The following is a 19,121-nucleotide window of genomic DNA, read 5'->3' on the forward strand; positions in this document are numbered from 1 at the left end:
ATGACATCCGTCACGCGCATTGCCGGAGCGATCGGAAGAAACGGCTTTTTCAAACTATTAACTTGTCTTTTTGTTCAATTTTTTCGACTTTGTTATGGTAAAAAACAAATCAAAGTCCTGCAGTTTTCTATGGGTCTGTTTAACAAATCAAAGTCATGCAGTTTTCTATGGGTCTGTTTAACAAATCAAAGTCATGCAGTTTTCTATGGGTCTGTACTGTAATCGAACATGAAATGACGTCAAAAATGATCCAAACGAGCGGTTTCACTGCAAACTTTGGATCATTTTTGACGTCATTTCATGTTCGATTACAGTACAGACCCATAGAAAACTGACTTTGATTTGCTAAATAAATGGAGTAGCGCGTGCTATGTAATGAAGATTTCGTTAGAATAGTATTTGAATTTTGTTTTATCAACAAACATTTGTTTACGGTTTTGCTATGTTATAAAAGCAATGGTTAATGCTTAGTTTTGCGCATATCCAGTTCTGGATGCACTTAGGAAGTTGCTTTATCACTCAAGAAGCTAGAGTTGCACTCGGCTACGCCTCGTGCGACTCTAACGCTCCTTTTGTGCTTTGCAGCTTCCCGCTTGCACCTAGAACTGGATATACACATGCTAAGCATTGACCATTCCTTAACAAACGTTTTAACCCACATGCCGGCAGCCCGACTATAGTTACTTGTATATCCTTTGCCTTGTGTCTTCGAAGACTGATAATGAGTTCCTATAAGTGGAGGTACTGCAAAAGATCTTTAGCATTGAGAATAGCTTACACTAGGCATCGGCATCTATATTTGTCGTGGAAGTTCAAGATGATGAGAACTAGATCTTCGTTAGTGATGATTGGAGGGATCCTCGAGATGTCATGACTGTAGTCAGTGGAGTTCAATTTAGCTTGTATCCAATCCACCAGTTTGACGTGGAGGATGGAGATAACAAGCAGTGATGATTTGGATTTAAAAATTCATATGTGCCAAACGCTTCGAAACGAGCCGGAGTACTAGTAGCGCCGGAGCAGCCAACAAATTTGCAGGTGTCGTCATAGCAAGGAGCAAAATATGGGTGATACGAGTCATGTCGGAAAAGGGTTTTACAGTTTCCAGAGCAGGTTCTTCCAAGAAGCCTTAGGAAACCAACTTGGTGGCATGACGTAGGGACTGGCTGCATAAGATCTCGTGTCTTCATTTCGACTCGAACGTAGTCAGAAGTAGATATGTTAGCTGACTCGAAGTTACATGTAGCACGCCAGTGTGTTGCGTTTGTCTTGATGTGTTTCATGTGTTCAAGTGACAGTCGATAGTTGACCCAGTTTGGACTTGATTCACTGACAGGATGGTCTTTAAAGAACTCCCAGTCATCATAATAGGCTATTCCCACCTTCACCCTTGAATGCTCAAAAGATTCCACGAGCGTCCAGACATAGTTCGGCTCGGATGTAAAGTCGCAATAGACTTTAAACTGGCTGTTCAAAGATGGTCTGGTGATTGTATGAACACCTGACTTGGGATTTCCAGGAATTCCAGCACATGACAGTATGAACTGGCAATATTTACCTTGAATGTCCAATGGACAAATGCACTTGAATTTTCGATTGACGTTTTGGCAAGTCTCCACGCATGTTCCTCCGTTCATACACGGATTGCTATGACAACAACCATTACGGCATTGCCCTGTACAGCTTACTTCACTAGCCTATCAGGAAAAAATAAATTCGAATGCTATCAAATAATTGTTTGTTAATTGCACATTTATCCCATATCTCTCTTTCGACAGTAATGATGATGATGACGATGATGACAATGGTGATGCTGATGGAGCTAATTAATGCCCTGCCTTTCACTGCATGGTTTCGAGTGTTTGATCCATGGATCAGTGAAAAGTCATGATATGTGACCAGAGTTGCTCGTTGGTTCTTATTTATGCTTTGAGGGTTTTCTGAGTTTTCTACGGTTTTCCTTAATCCGCAAAAATCAATTTCTAAATTCAACAACGGACGTCGAAAACTTGTTCGATCTGAATCGAAAGTTTAAACACGAGCTTACGATCATCAGCATCATCATCACCACCGTTATTTTTACCATTAAAAAACCTAATTTATTTTGGTTCAAATGCTTTTTTAATTCGTTGATTGCAATTGCAATTGCAATGAGTATTGACGTATACAAATAGAGACCTTGTACCTTAAAGCTTTGTTTTAGTGGGTAGAACTTGTATCCCGAGGCCTGTTGGAGGCTTGCAGTTATTTTGTCTTCGTCCAGCAACTCACATCGTTTGCCAAAAATCTGGTAGGACAGACACTTACAATCAGATACACAGTGGCTGAAACACTGTTGAGCATGCTCGATGGTGAGGTTCTTATAGGAATGGCCAATTATTGCTCTGTCTTTCTCGTAGTCCTCAGCTTGGAACTTTCCAGAATATTGCTTGGCAGGACATGAAGATGCAGCAGTTGCTAAGGGTCTTAGTAGGAGCTTCAGTAGAAACGTTACATACATCACAACCTTCATAATGGCAATTAACTTGTCTTCAATCGTTCTGTGAAAAGAAGGAAAAACCTCTAATTTAGGATTATAAAATAACAAGTGGTTAATAGCTGGGAATGTGATATTGCGTTGAATAAGACAAATGAATAAGACACGAAGGAAACTAAATACCAAGTATAAAGCATTTTTGCAAAGAGACTATCAATTAAGGCCATCAATAAGCCGGATGAACATGATAGGTATGGGCCAAAGAATACTGTAGGAAGTCACCCTAGCGGGCACGACGAAGAAAAGACTGCGTAGGGAAGTACCTAACTAACAAATTGCAAATAACATTATTGATGATATAATAATAGTTTTATACATTGAGTGATTTCAGATATTTGTGTCAAAAACACAAGATATCGATAGCCTGGTAGCTAAGCTATCGATAGCCTGATAGCTAAGCTATCGATAGCCTGATAGCTGAGCTATTGATAACCTGATAGCTAAGCTATTGATAGCCTGATAGTTAAGCTATTGATAGCCTGATAGCAGGAGGAGAGGAGGTAATCTTACATCGACCTCTCATCGACCTCGCATCGACCTCTCATCGACCTCTCATCGACCCTCAATCATAGAAAAAATAAGCAGATATAAGATTATTATAAAATCAGTTATTAATTTTGGTATTTCAAATGGTCTTGGCCATGGGCTTCCTGTGTTTTCAATAACTAAATCGGATGGGTTGCCTGTGGAAATAAGAATTGGCCATGGGCTTCCTGTGTTTTTCAATAACTAAATCGGATATGGGCTTCCTGTTGATTTGTGCATTCATAAAATTGTTTTGATGCCGTGTCTTATTTATCACGTGACAAAAAATGATTGAAGGAAAAGAGATATGACAGCATTAATAAGCTTGAATGCTAGGGAATTTTAGAGTCATTGTACTACGGTCCAGTATGAAATAGAATGAACGCTATTTATATAATATAGCACAAGATAACAGAACTAATCATTTTCAGCTGATTTTTGCATAATTAGGTGGAAAACTAGTGAAAACTAGTGTAAACTGCGTCGGTGTTTTCAGTAAAACAGTTGATAGATAGATAATTTGTAACACCGTATGGTATGTAGAAATGAAACTGACGTCAGTTTCATTTCTACATACCATACGGTGTTACAAATTATCTATCAACTGTTTTGCATAATTAGGAAGAACTTAGTAGGTCTTATTGTTTATCGTTTATGAGTCATTAAGTGCATTGTGTTGGATACAATATATAGTCATCAAATTTTCATTAGTCCTTTGAATTCATTGACCGTAGCGTGATATCCTCGAGAGCCTAACAGGAATAACGTAGCCATTGCGTTTCTCAAAAGTTAATTTTTTTAGGTCTTGCTTGCTTGGTTGGTTGGTTGAGTTTTGGAGTTAAAAATTCAATATCCCCGAGTTCTATAAATTGGATTGGTAAACAAAAGACTTGTCCAAACTTGTCAAACAATAAACTCATGGCGTCAATTGGTCGTCATGGCAACTTCACAATACCTACCCGTCATTTTATGGTAATAAGTAATTAAAAAAATTAATCCACCGCATATGACACATGTAATGCGTGACGTATATATTAGAACATAATTAAATCCTCACCGCTCCTCAGCCATCCTCAGCCATCCTCACCCAAAATTAGTAAATCCTCACCGAAAATCCGGCCCGTGCGGTGCGGCCTATACTACTAAGAACAAATCTCTTGTTTAAGCAAACCAACATGGCAGCTTTAACGTCTCATGGACAAGAATAAAAGACATGCTTGTCATGTTGGTTGTGTGAAACAAAATTTACTAAAGATAAATTTTTTGTTCAACCCAACCGATTACGGCGGTTGTGACAGGGGCGTAGCGAGGACCTAGGAGCTGGGGGGACACTGACCCCCCAAAAAAATTACTCCACCCCCCATAAAACAAATAAACGAATAAACGCGCGAACAAAAAAGAAACAAATTCGTATTCGTATAAATTGATTTATACAGCGCACTTTCCTAGGTTGCAATAATTTATTTTCCTCTTTCGTTTCGGTTTAATATGTTTTGTCTTTGTCTTTGTCTTTGTCTTTGTCTTTGTCTTTGTCTTTGTCTTTGTCTTTGTCTTTGTCTTTGTCTTGTCTTTGTCTTGTTTTGTCTTTGTCTTTGTCTTTGTCTTTGTCTTTGTCTTTGTCTTTGTCTTTGTCTTTGTCTTTGTCTTTGTCTTTGTCTTTGTCTTTGTCTTTGTCTTTGTCTTTGTCTTTGTCTTTGTCTTTGTCTTTGTCTTTGTCTTTGTCTTTGTCTTTGTCTTTGTCTTTGTCTTTGTCTTTGTCTTTGTCTTTGTCTTTGTCTTTGTCTTTGTCTTTGTCTTTGTCTTTGTCTTTGTCTTTGTCTTTGTCTTTGTTTTTGTTTTTGTTTTTGTTTTTGTTTTTGTTTTTGTTTTTTTGCTTTTTTTTTTCAAAAAAGTTATTTAAAAATTTAGGGGGACACGTCCCCCCCCCCCCCCCCCCCCTCGCTACGCTACTGGGCTGTGACGTCACAGACTTGAAGAATCAGTCATCACGCAGATGTTCGAGAATATGGGTTGCTATGGTTTTGGGCTGCTATAAGCCTAGACGTGTTCTATAGTTTTTTGGGTGCTTAAATTAATCAGTTCTCCAAGCCAGTAGTCAAATTATCATGACTCGGAATAAATAAATAAAAAACTGACAGATAAAGACATGTTTATAGGGTGAAAACCAGGTACAATCGATTCCCGAATCTTTCTGCGATACGAGTGGATCAACAGCAAGTTTAGCACGCTGTGTAGCTGAACTACGTATGAACAGAAGTCCAAGTAAGCAGTACGAATAGTTTCCGCTCGACGTCGATAACCCGATACCCGATACTTCTAAAAGAATTGATTTGAAGGAATAAATGGATGAAATGAAAAGACAAAGAATCGTGAAAAAATATCAATTTTGATACCGAAATAACGAAGAAATCAAACATGCCGGCGCAACTATGGTGACTAGGACTCGTTCGTCTGTACAGTATGGAAAACTGATACAGGCTGAACACGTCAATAATCAATAGTCATTAAACCTCACTACTGGTAGTAAAGAATGTTTATACATACCATAAAATGCAACAAGTTTTGCCGTAAACTCTAAAATCACCTAGCAAATTAAGCGATAAAATTGGTGGTGCAAACGGGCCTTATAAAGGCTGCGGCCATCTGTTATTCCACTTTCATTCGATGCAGTCTTTAAATATTGCAACACTAAGTTCAATAGTTTATATCGTACTTCATCAAAGAATAAACAAAACCGGCTAAAAAAACCAAGTTAACTTACTTTGAAATTCGTCGAATCAGTGTGCAAGACACGAGTAGTGTGGTTCCCTATCTGAAATCTCGTCGAAAATGGTCTCCTAAGGAACGTTAGCTCCTACAAATACCCCCAGCACCGTTCGGCCCCTCTTCTGGAACATTTATTATTCAACCGCCCATCGGGAATGAAGAAAACTAATAAAAAGATAAAATAAGCATTTGTGGAATGACTTTGTTCCATTTAACCCTCCGTTATCATAAATATAGGCTTTAGATCGGTTCTTGAGTTTTGACTGATATACAGGACGTATATTTGTGTTAAGATCGTGACGCTTTTCTTAACAATAAATAAATAAAATAAAACGAACAAACACACACTGACGTCAAAGACATATTTTATTAGCTGCGCAATGAAATAACACGCTACAAATGTTTGTTTGAGCTAATCATTCTTCAGAGGAGGGTATACGTACTCAAGAGAATATAATATTCTCTTGACGTACTAAAACCTAGTCATTTTTCATCGCCCCTTTAGATATAACCACATTTTTCTATAAACGTGCATAGATTTACTCTAAATTTGTCCCTTTAGAAAAATTCGCTCGAGTTGTACCATCTAAATACGGACCTTTAGCATCAGGTTTACCGATAATCGCTAAGAATCAAGCCGAAGAAACACGCTTGTGATCGTGAACGCGGAGAAACACTCAGCTTCAACGATTAAGTTCAATATGGCGTCTCTTTCAGCAACGACTTAGTTAAGGCGCGATTACACGAAGCAATTTTCTCTGTAACAGAATTCATTTCTACTTTTGGCAGCGGTTGCGTCTCCATTGCACCGTGTAGACATTTTTGCAACTTGTGTCGCAACGCTGTTGCGAGATAAGCTGCAGAGAAAATTGCTCCATGTAATCGAGCCTTTATGACGCCTTGCTAAAATATAGGAAAGTTTGACGGAAAACGTCTGACGTTGAACTGCAGTTTGAGGATTGCGATACCTAGCAAACTTGCCTCCTACTGTTATCCTTACAAGTTTGCATACTTGGCAAACAATGAAGCATAAACAGCATGGAGCTTAATTAAAAATCTAATTATATTTTTATTCTACGTATTTGAATGTTTGGTTTTATTGGAGGCCTTTTTATGAGAGAGAAAAAGGAAAAAGCATTTCAAAGACACTTCAATGTGGTTTTAAGGCAACAAGAAAGAAGTGCTGTGGAATTTTTTTAGGTGCAATGAATTCATTCTGCTTAAGGTTGACGTTAATTATTTTTGGAAGATCGCGTCTACTACTAAAGCCATATATTCTTATAAATAGGACATTCCGCGAAATAAAGATTTAGAAAACTTGGCTTACTGCTGTAAGGGAACTACGAAAAGCTTCGTGTTCTTCAGTGAACCTGAAGACTTCAGTTCCAGTGAATGTTCAATGTAAATCTAGTATCAGTTTTGGTCTCAGTTGTACCTACTAAGGATCAATTTTTATCGAATCCTGAAATAACCTCTGACGAACTTATCTAATTTAGTTCGATTTGCTAACGGATCGAAATGCAATTTAGGTGTTGGGCTTTCAGGAGGGCGGAAAGCCAGACACCGCAGGTAAAACCCTTGAATCACATCTCACATGTGATAGCTTGTGATGGCGAGTCCATGCAGGAATCGAATACTCCTTGGCCCTTCCTTCTCACAGACCGCCAAGTAACACATGCTAGGCGGGATCGAGCCCTAGACGGGTAAGGGTGAGAGGTGAGTGTATTGCAACTACTGTAATCCTTAATTTCCGATGCACTTGTGCAACAACTAAGATGATGACCCGGAGGAGGCGTTACATGTAATGTATGGTGTTCTGTGTTCTAACATAGCATGATCAAGAAATTCAATTGCAGCGATAATCTTGGGGTACGCAGGTTAGTGAAGATGAAGAGCACTCAGTGATAAAGGAAAAGTTCTGCAAGGTACAAATCTTGGCATGATGAGGTTTTAGCTAGTTTAGCTTGTACATCGGCATCAGACGTCGTGGAGTTTTAAGATGACGAGCACTAGATCTCTGTTAGTGATGATTGGAGGGATCCTCGAGATGTCATGACTATAGTCAGTGGAGTTTAGTTTAGCTTGTATCCAATCCACCAGTTAGTCGTGGATGATGGAGATGACAAGCAGTGATGGTTTGGATTTGTTTTTTCATATGTGCCAAACAGTTCGTAATAATAGTCAGTAGAGCCGGAGCAGAAAACAGATTTGCAGTTGCTTTCATAGCAAGGAACAAGATATGGGTGATACGATTTATGTCGGAAAAAGATTTTACAGTTTCCAGAGCAGGTTGTTCCAAGAAGCCTTAGGAAATCAACCTGGTGGCATATAGCGACTGGCTGCATAAGATCTAGTGTCTTCATTTCGACTCGAACGTAGTCAGAAGTAGATATGTTAGCTGACTCGAAGTTACATGTAGCACGCCAGTGTGTTGCGTTTGTCTTGATGTGTTTCATGTCTTCAAGTGACAGTCGATAGTTGACCCAGTTTGGACTTGATTCATTGACAGGATGGTCTTTAAAGAACTCCCAGTCATCATAATAGGCTATTCCCACCGTCACCCTTGAATACTCAAAAGATTCCACGAGCGTCCAGACATAGTTCGGCTCGGATGTAAAGTCGCAATAGACTTTAAACTGGCTGTTCAAAGATGGCCTAGTGATTGTATGAACACCTGACTTGGGATTTCCAGGAATTCCAGCACATGACATTATGAACTGGCAATATCTACCTTGAATGTCCAATGGACAAATGCACTTGAATTTTTGATTGACGTTTTGGCAAGTCTCCACGCATGTTCCCCCGTTCATACAGAGATTGCTATGGCAACAACCATTACGGCATTCCCCTGTACAGCTTACGCCACTATTCTATTGGAAAAAATATTAGACAATTATGCAATTACACGGGCAGAACCATGAGATCAATTGCAACAATTTTGCAACAAGTATAGAAAACAGCTCGAGCCTGTTAGTAAAGCAAGACTAATCGGTTCATGGATACAGGCAGAGGATTGCAGGGAAGAAAACCTAGAAAGAAGAAACAGGGGTTGACTTGTATAGAAAAAAAAAAGGAATGAGAGTTAGGTCATTTTCAATCTCCATCTCTCTCTTCTAGCTTGCTGAAAAAAATTGTTGGCTCATTTTTTCCCGCCTGAAAAAAAGTTGCTGTCCTTCTCATGAAGTTTGCACCTACAAGGGTGGATCCAGGAGTGGACTAGTCACCCCCTTTTGCTCAAATGTTTCAGTATATCGTTAGTAACAGTCATTCCCCCTTTTCATCAAATTCCTGGCAAAACTTTGGTAATAGTCACCCCATTTCTAAAATTCCTGGATCCGCTCCTGCACCAAATCCCCAACTAAAGTCTATACAAGTATAAACGTACCTTAAAGCTTTGTTTTAGTGGGTAGAACTTGTATCCCGAGGCCTGTTGGAGGTTTGCAGTTATTTTGTTTTCGTCCAGCAACTCACATCGTTTGCCAAAAATCTGGTAGGACAGACACTTACAATCAGATACGCAGTGGCTGAAACACTGTTGAGCATGCTCGATGGTGAGGTTCTTGTAGGAATGGCCGATTATTGCTCTGTCTTTCTCGTAGTCCTCAGCTTGGAACTTTCCAGAATATTGCTTGGCAGGACATGAAGATGCAGCAGTTGCTAAGGGTCTTAGCAGGAGCTTCAGTAGAAACGTTACATACATCACGACCTTCATAATGGCAATTTATCTTGATTGAAAAAAATGAAAACAAAAGTATAAAATAAACATGTTCTTGGATTCAAACTTGTTAAACAATTTTCAAGAAAGAAAAGGATCTCTCATCTCTTATCCCTTTACAAAATTTGACATCGTTTTCAGTTATTTCCAGAAATTTCCAGGGGAAAAAATCAGGACTTTCCCCACCGCTAAATACTTTTTGTACTCATTTTCTTTTGGCGCTAGGTTTTTGCCGGACAAAAGAAGGATTTGCCCCTAACAGTGCTTGTTGGCATATTTTTCAATGGTGTATCTTTACGATCAATCTTCGAGTGTTCTTCTAAAGTTTTTAGAATTCTTTCTCATCTGTGTAACCGGCTTAGATGAGGTTTAGATACACGTAAATAGTCAGAAAACTGACGGAAAAAAGAGGTAAATGCGCGCGAATCGTTTAGGGACGTTGAATACAGTTACTTCACCTGTGACTGAGTATATATCTTTTATTCCTCAACCTTTCTTGACCCTGAATTCTCTAATACAGAATGTATACCCTCACTCCCCGACCTTCTTCTGGACTATCGACCGGCTCTCTTTCACAACTTACAAAAATTACGTTTATACAGTCGGAAATATTACCGTACGAGTATATTACGAACAGAATTAAAAGGCGTCTGGAGACCGACCACCTAAGGCAGGCTCTTCAGTATATTCTAGCCACAACAGTTTTAATGGAATTAATGATATCATTTTTTATCTGTGCATGAACACTTTTAGTAAAATTCGCCGGCGCAAGACAAACGACTTCTCGAACGCAGTGTCTCCTTCTCTTTGCCCTTCGATCGACAACTGCATGATTCCAACGCGTAACGAGAATTAGAGAGGTGGATTACCACAATTGATATCAAATCGTGCTTTAATCAACGGCAACCCTAATGGCGGCAACACATATAACTCTTCAGTTGACCAGACTTAGCAAGGTATCAATATGCTACATGCAGCTGGTTCGAGTCTTTACTGGTTAAGCAATTCCAAATTTAGGTGACGCAGTTGGAAATGACGATGGCAAGCACGAGCGTCGTTACTTTGAAAAGACGTTTCTTTGACATGTATTAATAACTCTATTCAGTTTGACATACCTTATGTAAATGGCAGAAGACACAAAGCGAAAACAAGATGTTCCTTTCCACTAGCGAAGCAAACGCATGAGAAAATAAACTGACAACAAGTTCACTTAGCGGTCTTTCTACAAATGACCCTCAATCGCGAGGCAAATGAAATAATATCATTCCTTAGATTTTTTGCTTCACATGTACATTGATATGTACCGATATATTAATAATTTAGTTCATTAATTGAATACAGTAATATAATCAGTAATTATCATTTACATGACGTACTCGTTTCTATGGAACCCAAAATGTCTTATCAACTGATTTCTTTATTTTCAAGTTTCTATTGAGAAGAGGATGTTTGGAACTAAACACGCTCCCAGCAACCAATGCAAGAGAAAACATTAGTATTGTGTCCTAAGTGCAGTCTTTCTTTCTTTCTTTCTTTCTTTCTTTCTTTCTTTCTTTCTTTTTTTTTTCTTTTTTGTTTTTGTTGCGTGTTGTGTGTGTGTTGTGTTTTTTTTTTTGTTGAATTCGTGCTAAAATTTAAAGCCTAACCTAACTCTATAATCTCGATCCTAGCGTCTGTTAAATTAAGACATGACTGGAATACATTAAATATTAATTTTTCTTCATTGTTTCACTCTTTTATGAGTGATAGTTATTGACGTAACCTCCATTCTATTTTTCTACCTCATGTGGATTTTTCCTTTTGTTAACCATTTGTTTTAATGAAGATAAGGTTATTTATAACGGCTATTCATTCACTCGCTAAGGCAACATATTAACCATAGTACGCAAGGAATAGACTAGCTTAGGACGGAATAGTTTGAAATGATTTCAAACTGACGACATATCTCCCACACGATTGTAGACATTGTACCTTTTCGCGCCGGTAAAATTAGCTTGGGTGACTCGGTTCAGAGTCCAACGTTAACTTAGTTTGCCGCGTTGAATGACAAGTGAGACGTCTGTGCCAATTGAATTCGAAAAGGAAAATGGAGGGATAATTTGAATTGATATAATTTTAGACTTGAATAGAGCAGTTTTCGTATGACTGTGAAAAGCTCAGTGACGTGCCGTGACCGTGATACTTTCTAGAATTTTAATTGGTTGATTTTTTTCCACGCGCAATATGATTGGTCTAAAAGTGCCGTGATCTTGGCGTGACCGTGTCCGCGCCGTGTTTATGCCGTGTTCCGGGTATTTGATTGGATGGAGAGTAAATTCTCGTGCAGTGTTATTTGTCTGGCGTATCCCTTGCTGTGTCACGACCGTGTTCGTGCCGTGAACTTTTCACAGTCATACGAAAACTGCACTATAGTTTCGAGTGCTGTGATTGCCCTAGCGACCAGAAGTTTGCCAGATTGGCGCAAGTAATACTAAAACGTTTTTTATCCAGAGATTTCGTCTTTTCTCTGACATTCAAGTCTAAATGATTAAACTAAACAATTATCAACTTCAGTATCCTTTTTCTCGAACTCTGCCGGTAAATTTAACTCCCGTGGCGTTACCTACACGTCGTTGCTTCCGGTACACCATATTTATCTTTCTGGCTACACATAAGACTAATACGTTTTCGCCCCATGCAAGGGAATCCGGACTTATGGTGGATTCCGGATTCCGAGACTCTGGATTACGGATTCTAAGGGTCTGGATTCCGGATTCCAAAACTTTTGTATTGCGGATTCCGGATTCCATATCGTTAATTTTCAGATACTTTCCCTGAAAATTATATTTGATATACTTGCCAGTATAAGTAGCATCCGATGACAGATATTCTTGGTGGAAATATTACACAGTGGAGGAGGGGCTACATCGGTTCAGTCTAGGTCGAGGCGATAGCATTTGAGTGTATACTTTGAATTTCAAAGTAGCGGATTCCGGAATCTAAAAGGGTGGATTCCGGATTCCATTATAAACTGGATTTCGGATTCCAAGGCGTGGATTCCGGATCCCAAAGTGCTGGATTCCGGATTCCAAAGCCTAAAATTTCGTGGATTCCGGATTCCCTTACACATGGGGTGAACGTTTGATCAGCACAGAGGTTGTTTCAGGGTATTGAAAAAGGTCTTCAAAAGTACAAATACACTAAATTCTAGACAGTTTGATTTCAAGTTTTATTTGGTTTTGGTTTACAGCACTTTTTCAATCAATGCCATTCTATACTGTAGAGATTTCGTATTACGAACAAGAACGACTGCTTGGTCTCTGGTTGTCAATAATTCTACTAACCCCGGGAGGGCACAGTAAGCAATCCCTACTCCAAATCCACGCGAGAGCGAATATTGTCCCGATGTAACAAACCCGATGACTTTACGACTACAACGACCAATCATCATGTTTTTTTCCGCAACATTAGTGGAGCCTTTATGAAGTGGTTCCACAGGACCCCCAAAGGCCTTATCTTGTTCAAGTGCTTGTATATCCACAACAGAAGGGATAGACACGGTAGCATTGGGCAGCGGGTATCCTTTATTCAACATGCGCAAAGAAACTCCTACCAAGCCTCGTGGATTGCTGGTCATGGTATCAACTAGTGGTCGGATGTCTAGTTTGCTGTGCGATGTATCAGAGGGTTTACATCGGTTTGTTTTAGACCGGAGGCTTGTAATAATTTTACGGAGAAGTCGTAGCTGAGATAAATCTCGTAGAACGAAAAACGTTAGATTTGAATTGTGGCGGGTTGGTTTACTCTCCATATTCATATCAATATCTATTTCTTCTCCGGTCTGTGAAGTTTCACTTTTGGGCTGCCCGTGGTCCAACGGCGCCAAGTGATGGATTTCCTGACTTCCAAACGTCACATTTTTGATGTCTTGTTGGGGCACCGACGATGTATTATCGATTCCTTGTCTACCCATTGGCGACACATTATCGATTACTTGTCTACCCAAAGACAGGTCATGTAGATCTAGTCTTGCATCTGGTACTGCCTCATTATTCAACACCTCTAAGCTCCATTCCTCAACTAGTTGACTCCAAGGAATAAAGAAAGGTGATAAAAAGCCTAATTTGGTGTAATTGGGTCGTTTTGCTGGTGGGTATCGATTATACCTGTTCTCTTCTTCCGTCTGCACATCTCTGTTGTATTGCTTACCAGAGCAAGTATCCGGTACATCACGTGGAAAATAAGGCTCCTCGCACTCAAGGGAACAATTTCTGCTTTCTCTCAGGCCCCCTACGCGTGCTCCCCTGTATACAAGGGCCATCCAAAATGCCATGGCCCAGCCAGCAGGTAGGATAATATCCCATCCTCCAGCGTACCCTGAAAGAAAAATACCAAACAATTGGTTAGAATAGTTAGAAAAGTAGACTTCGAGATTGATTGATCCAATCATTATAGTAATAACTAGTCGTTCAGAGATATATCTTGAAAAGCCTTGTTGTCTTTCGCTAAAGTTTATCTATTTTCTACTAAAGTCTGTGATCTCAATAGTCGTTTTGTAAATCCAAATCAAATTGAAAAGTCAACATAACTAATACAAGTTCCGCTCCCCCCCCCCCCCCCCCCCCGCATTTATTGTACTCTTAGACAACTGGCCTCGATTATGTTACGCACTTAGTTTACAAATATGAATAAGGTACTTCCATTTTTCCATAATTTCAATGATATTGTAATGACAAATAATTTCCAGTTTTATCTACCGTTGGATCCAGGTTGTTGAACCAACAGCACAGGTATATGTGATGTCTTGTCTCCTAGATCTAGCCTAGAGCCTGGAACAAGAAGCTCAGAGCGCATCTGGTTAAGGTTCTGTTCTGTTATTTTGGTTTCCTTGACATTTTGTCTGGTGTTAACATCCCAGATACTTGATGTAGCTATATGGGGAGGACACTTGGTGAACAACATGTCTGATGACGACCGGGATGGAGGGATGTCTCCTGTAGAGAATAAAGAAACAAGTTTGTTAGATACTGGAGTCATAGATAAATGTTTAAGCTAAACCAAATGTTTGGTTAATAAATCTAAAGGCTTATAACAGCCAGTTATTTTAAGTATGAATGCTCAATGCTTTTATCTTTCTTACAAGGAAGAGCCCTTCAATGTGCTATTCCATTCTTTTTGAGTAAGCATACATGCATGAAATTCACTTACACTTTAAGTTAGGTAATGCTACATTCATGAATGTTGTACCTTTTCTATTATGTTGTTCTGTAAGGAAGGAATCAATGCTTGTTCTTATTCCAGGCATTCCAAGTCTTGGATCAACTACAGTCAGTCCAATGACAGTGTAAGCTGGTAGAATTGATGAAGTGCTGGATGACTTGATTCTTTCCCAGAAGGCTTCAGACGATAATGCAGACTGTTGAAATAAAATGGAATAAAATTCTAGAAATTTTCTTTTTTCCACAAACAGTTTTCAGATAAAGAAGATTTTCAGTGGAATGATACATGGTCTGTATAAAATAAGAAAACATGTACAACCTGGAAATTTCGAGCCAGCCATTCTATTCCCATCCCAGTGAAAAAAATCCCAGTCCCAACTGCATTATATCCCATTTTTTCAAATTCATTTATATCCACATTCATGTGTCTTCTCATTTGTCTTCACCATTAAACAAAGAAATCATTCTGTAGGGAATGATGACACATTGTCTGAAATGGGAAGACATTACATAAAAGGTAAAATGGTCTGTTGAATAACTTTACCTCATATGCACCAACTTGAGTGTCACTGTTTATAGTGCATCCACATTTTGTAGTCTCATTTCCTGTAGTGTTAATGGCATTTTGTTCATCTTTTTCAATTAGGAAGCTTTCATCATGCATTAAACATTTTTCTCTCTGCACTGGTTTATTTTCACCAGGAAGCTCTAACATGTTTACAAGTAAGGAGTGTGATAATGGTCCCGTCAGACGAAAACGGGCCAAATCAAATCTTAAAGAAGATATGTTGATATGTTGTCCCTGCTTTGTTGTGGGGCTGGTTTTCATTTCTTGTGATTCAGTTGATGGATTATCATTTTGGCTAGCACAGTCTTGTACAACTACTGTTGATGTAACACTCTGACAGGCTTCTTGAATTGCTTGAAAAACTACAGCAAAGCAAGCGGGATGAGCCCAGATCCATAGCTGAGATGACTGAGAAGTACTACCATCATCAATAAAGATATCTCCATCATTCTGATGTCTGTCCTGTCTCCATAAAAAAGATACTGGTCCTACAGCTCCAAAAGGATAGCAGTCCTTGTGATATAACACCACATGTCCCTCCTTACCAGTGTTCATACAATCTAAAGATCCTATAGTTGGACCTGAAATAATAAATAAATTAAGGTAACAATTATTAATTTTTCATTGTCATGCAAGCTCTTATCAGTAAAAAGTGTTTCTATCAAAAAAATGAAATTGTGGTGTGTACCAATCTTTGAACCGTTGCATGCAATGGTGCTTGCAATCTCGTAAAAGTAGAATTGATGTTTACTCTTCCAATATAAGTTGCGATATAAGAGGTAGTTATATGTATCTGATATGCCCTGACTTAGATCAGCCCAGAGATAGTTTTGTGGTTTTGGTTAAAAGGTAAATATATCTAGGCATTAACTTTTTACATTTTTGCTGTCGCAAATCAAATACTGCATGATTTCCTTCTGAACCTTACCCAATTCTGTTCTTGTAAGCAAGCCCATAGCAGATAGAATGTTTTTTCTATTTCCTTTTATTTCGATGCACCCATAATAGGAAATATCCTACAAAATTAAACATAAGGTTGTTTTTCACTGAGATAACAATACTCTCTTTACATTAGAATTTAGCCTGAGACCATACTAGAAACAAGAAGCATAGGGGATGATTAGAAAAATAGTGAGATGAGATGAGTAGACTGTATGCAACTGTAGAGACATGGCTAGAACTATGGCGTACGATCCCCGCCAAAATTCGTGCCTTGAATTTGACATTCAAGTTTCAAATTCAACATACAAATTTTACACTCGACATTCAAGTTTCGAATTTTACGCTCAAGTTTTGAACTTCAGCATTCAAGTTTTATATTCTACATTCATGTTTTAAATTCGACATGCAAGTTTATATAGCGTTCGAGAATTTATAACTCTTCTTTTGTATCTTACATCAATGGGCGACATTTTTATTCGCGCCTTCCCGGGCGTCTTGCGTCTTGTTTCTCGTTATGTGATGTTTACTCGCCCCGTCAAATCTCAAGTCGGATGCCTCCAAATTTGGTATTCGACACACGCTGGGTACATTTTGCAATTTACCGCATCATATTTTATATTTTCGTTTTTACGCTCGAATACCAAACTTGGAGATCAGTCATATATAGGGTACTGGTTCAGGTAGTTCAGTCCACAGCTTGGAATTGAAAATTGCGGCATCCGACTTGAGATTTGACGGGGCGAGTAAACATCACATAACAAGAAACAAGACGCAAGACGCCTATGGAGCGCCATCCATAAAAAATTTCGGTTTCAAAAGCTTTCCGAATGTGCTTTCCGAATTTGCTTTCCGAAATAGTTTTGGATATTTCGAGTTCGGAATTATTTCGAGTCCAGAATTATTTCGAGCTCGGAAGAGTTATCAACCTCATTAATAATTCATGAGGAAAACACAATAGAAATCACGACCATGAAGAGTGAAGAGTTCTGTAAATCAGATACAGAATCGTGTTCATTTGCATAAACTTTAACTTGGATTTTCTTGGGCAAATTCACTTTAATTTTGAAAATTTTAGTGAAACACAAAGGAACTAACCTAGACGTTTGATAAGCAATCTACAGTATTCGTGTCCGTGTTGTATCATACAAACTCTTGGCTACGCCTCGAGTTTGTATATCAGATACAACACGGCCACTCATACTGTATATATTACTTATAAATTCTCGAATGCTATATAAACTTGCATGTCGAATTTAAAACATGAATGTAGAATATAAAACTTGAATGCGGAAGTTCAAAACTTGAGCGTAAATTTCGAAACTTGAATGTCGAGTGTAAAATTTGTATGTAGAATTTGAAACTTGAATGTCAAATTCAAGGCACGAATTTTGGCGGGGATCGTACACCATATAGAACATGTGAGTAAAGTTGGTCTTGTTACTTTCTTTATTTGAAGGATTTTCTCTGGCTTCTCCAGCTTTCCTTCCTTTACAAACCTATCACACCATGATGTATCCCATGATTCCTTGCAGGCACTAACACAGGAAACCTAAATGACTTTTCTAACAGTGACGTTGCTATACACTGAATAGAAATATGACAACCAATTTGAATAACTATTGTTCTACACTGACTAGCTACAGTGACCAGCCTCTCATACATGTGAAAACGCTTTTATGTTTCCACATGAATTCGTATAGCTAGTCAGTCGCACTATAGTCAGTGCAGGACAATAGTTATTCAAATCGGTTGTCATATTTTGAATCACCGTATATACAGTACACTTTATATTCATGTAATCAAGAACCACATACTGTAATCTTACCTGAAGGAGGCAGTTGCTAGCAGCAGCTCTATGTGCTGCTCTGAATCCTTTATCAGAAGGATGTTCTGCCAGTCTGTAACCCCATGAATTCACCATTTTCATTCTCTTGGCATGCCAGATATGTGTTTCTAGCCAGATATTCTGTTTTTTCCTACGATTGTAATCTTCCAGTAATTCTTTTGCTTTACGTCTTTGCCTTCTACTTTTTTTAGTTGTTTTGGCATCCAACTTATTCTTTTCCATCTAGATGTAATATTTTTAAAGATCAATAAGTTGTTGTTTATATACTGATCAAACTATACATCTAGACAGTTAATAATTACCCTGATCTAAACCATGCATTGGATTTTGAAATAACTACATCACTACATATTCTACGTAAAACCAAAATTGCATATTCAATGTAGGGTTGGATGGAAAAGAGATGGAAAAGGGATGGATGGAAAAGGGATGGATGGAAAAGGGATGGATGGAAAAGGGATGGGAGTTTGCAGGGGTCCCTCTCTCCACCTTTATTGGTCTTACTTCTGCATGACTTGAGCAACAAATCAGTTTTTTTATATCAAGTTAAAATTCTAGAAATTAAAACCAAAACTGTCCCCTCTATGTCTGCTACATGCATTTTGCTACAAACTAGATTTGCTGACCTTCTGTGAAGCTTGTGAATGCAATTTATTTTCACACTTTCTCCCTATCAGTTATCAGACGTACCTCTTTCTTAGCCTGTTCTCTAAGCCTAACAGGCATTCTCTTGACATTATAACTCATAGCTCTTCGCCTCATGTGTTTTGGCAGGCTCTGGAACAATCTCTTCTTACCCGTCCTGTCAGCCATTGCCATCCCTTCTACCATATTATGCAGCTCTAGCGCCCTTGCCTCTGCAAATTCTACAACATTTATACCCCTTGGAGCTTGAGCATTCACCGTGGAGCTCGAAGAGGGTGATGATTTAGCGCTAGGACCAGCAGATAGAGTGCCATGTTTTCTTTTTCTGTTCGTCTTATTCACGTGTACTTTTTCTTCAGACGCCATCTTGGGAACTGAGC

At 38.8% G+C, this 19,121-nt stretch overlaps 3 protein-coding genes across 4 annotated transcripts; all 3 read right to left on the bottom strand.

Moving 5' to 3' along the window:
* Positions 1–310: 310 nt before the first annotated feature.
* Positions 311–5,990, bottom strand: LOC116296199 (uncharacterized). The gene is made up of 3 exons (XM_031704185.2): positions 5,823–5,990; positions 2,186–2,540; positions 311–1,697 (listed from the first exon to the last, which is right to left on the bottom strand). Exons 2-3 carry the CDS (start codon positions 2,510–2,512, stop codon positions 891–893), a joined length of 1,134 nt encoding a protein of 377 aa, XP_031560045.2. The 5' UTR covers positions 2,513–2,540; positions 5,823–5,990; the 3' UTR covers positions 311–890.
* Positions 5,991–6,175: 185 nt separating this feature from the next.
* Positions 6,176–10,796, bottom strand: LOC148909790 (uncharacterized). 2 transcript variants are annotated; one of them, XR_016120202.1, is made up of 4 exons: positions 10,658–10,796; positions 9,213–9,552; positions 6,444–8,697; positions 6,176–6,383 (listed from the first exon to the last, which is right to left on the bottom strand). XR_016120202.1 is itself a non-coding variant. In XM_089032701.1 (3 exons), exons 2-3 carry the CDS (start codon positions 9,537–9,539, stop codon positions 7,900–7,902), a joined length of 1,125 nt encoding a protein of 374 aa, XP_088888827.1. In that variant the 5' UTR covers positions 9,540–9,552; positions 10,658–10,796; the 3' UTR covers positions 6,176–7,899. The 2 variants fall into 2 exon arrangements, 1 of the variants encoding a protein (XP_088888827.1); XM_089032701.1 differs by having other exon boundaries at positions 6,176–8,697.
* A 1,937-nt stretch (positions 10,797–12,733) lies between these two features.
* Positions 12,734–19,107, bottom strand: LOC116296206 (ribonucleases P/MRP protein subunit POP1). Its single transcript, XM_031704199.2, has 7 exons — positions 18,787–19,107; positions 18,076–18,318; positions 16,237–16,324; positions 15,285–15,889; positions 14,769–14,937; positions 14,279–14,515; positions 12,734–13,898 (listed from the first exon to the last, which is right to left on the bottom strand). Exons 1-7 carry the CDS (start codon positions 19,105–19,107, stop codon positions 12,766–12,768), a joined length of 2,796 nt encoding a protein of 931 aa, XP_031560059.2. The 3' UTR covers positions 12,734–12,765.
* Positions 19,108–19,121: the final 14 nt, after the last annotated feature.

This window comes from Actinia tenebrosa, unplaced genomic scaffold, assembly GCF_029948245.1.
Source record: "Actinia tenebrosa isolate PJP-AT-01 unplaced genomic scaffold, QUT_ActTen_1.0 PGA_scaffold1__47_contigs__length_23844297, whole genome shotgun sequence".
Taxonomy (NCBI): domain Eukaryota; kingdom Metazoa; phylum Cnidaria; class Anthozoa; order Actiniaria; family Actiniidae; genus Actinia; species Actinia tenebrosa.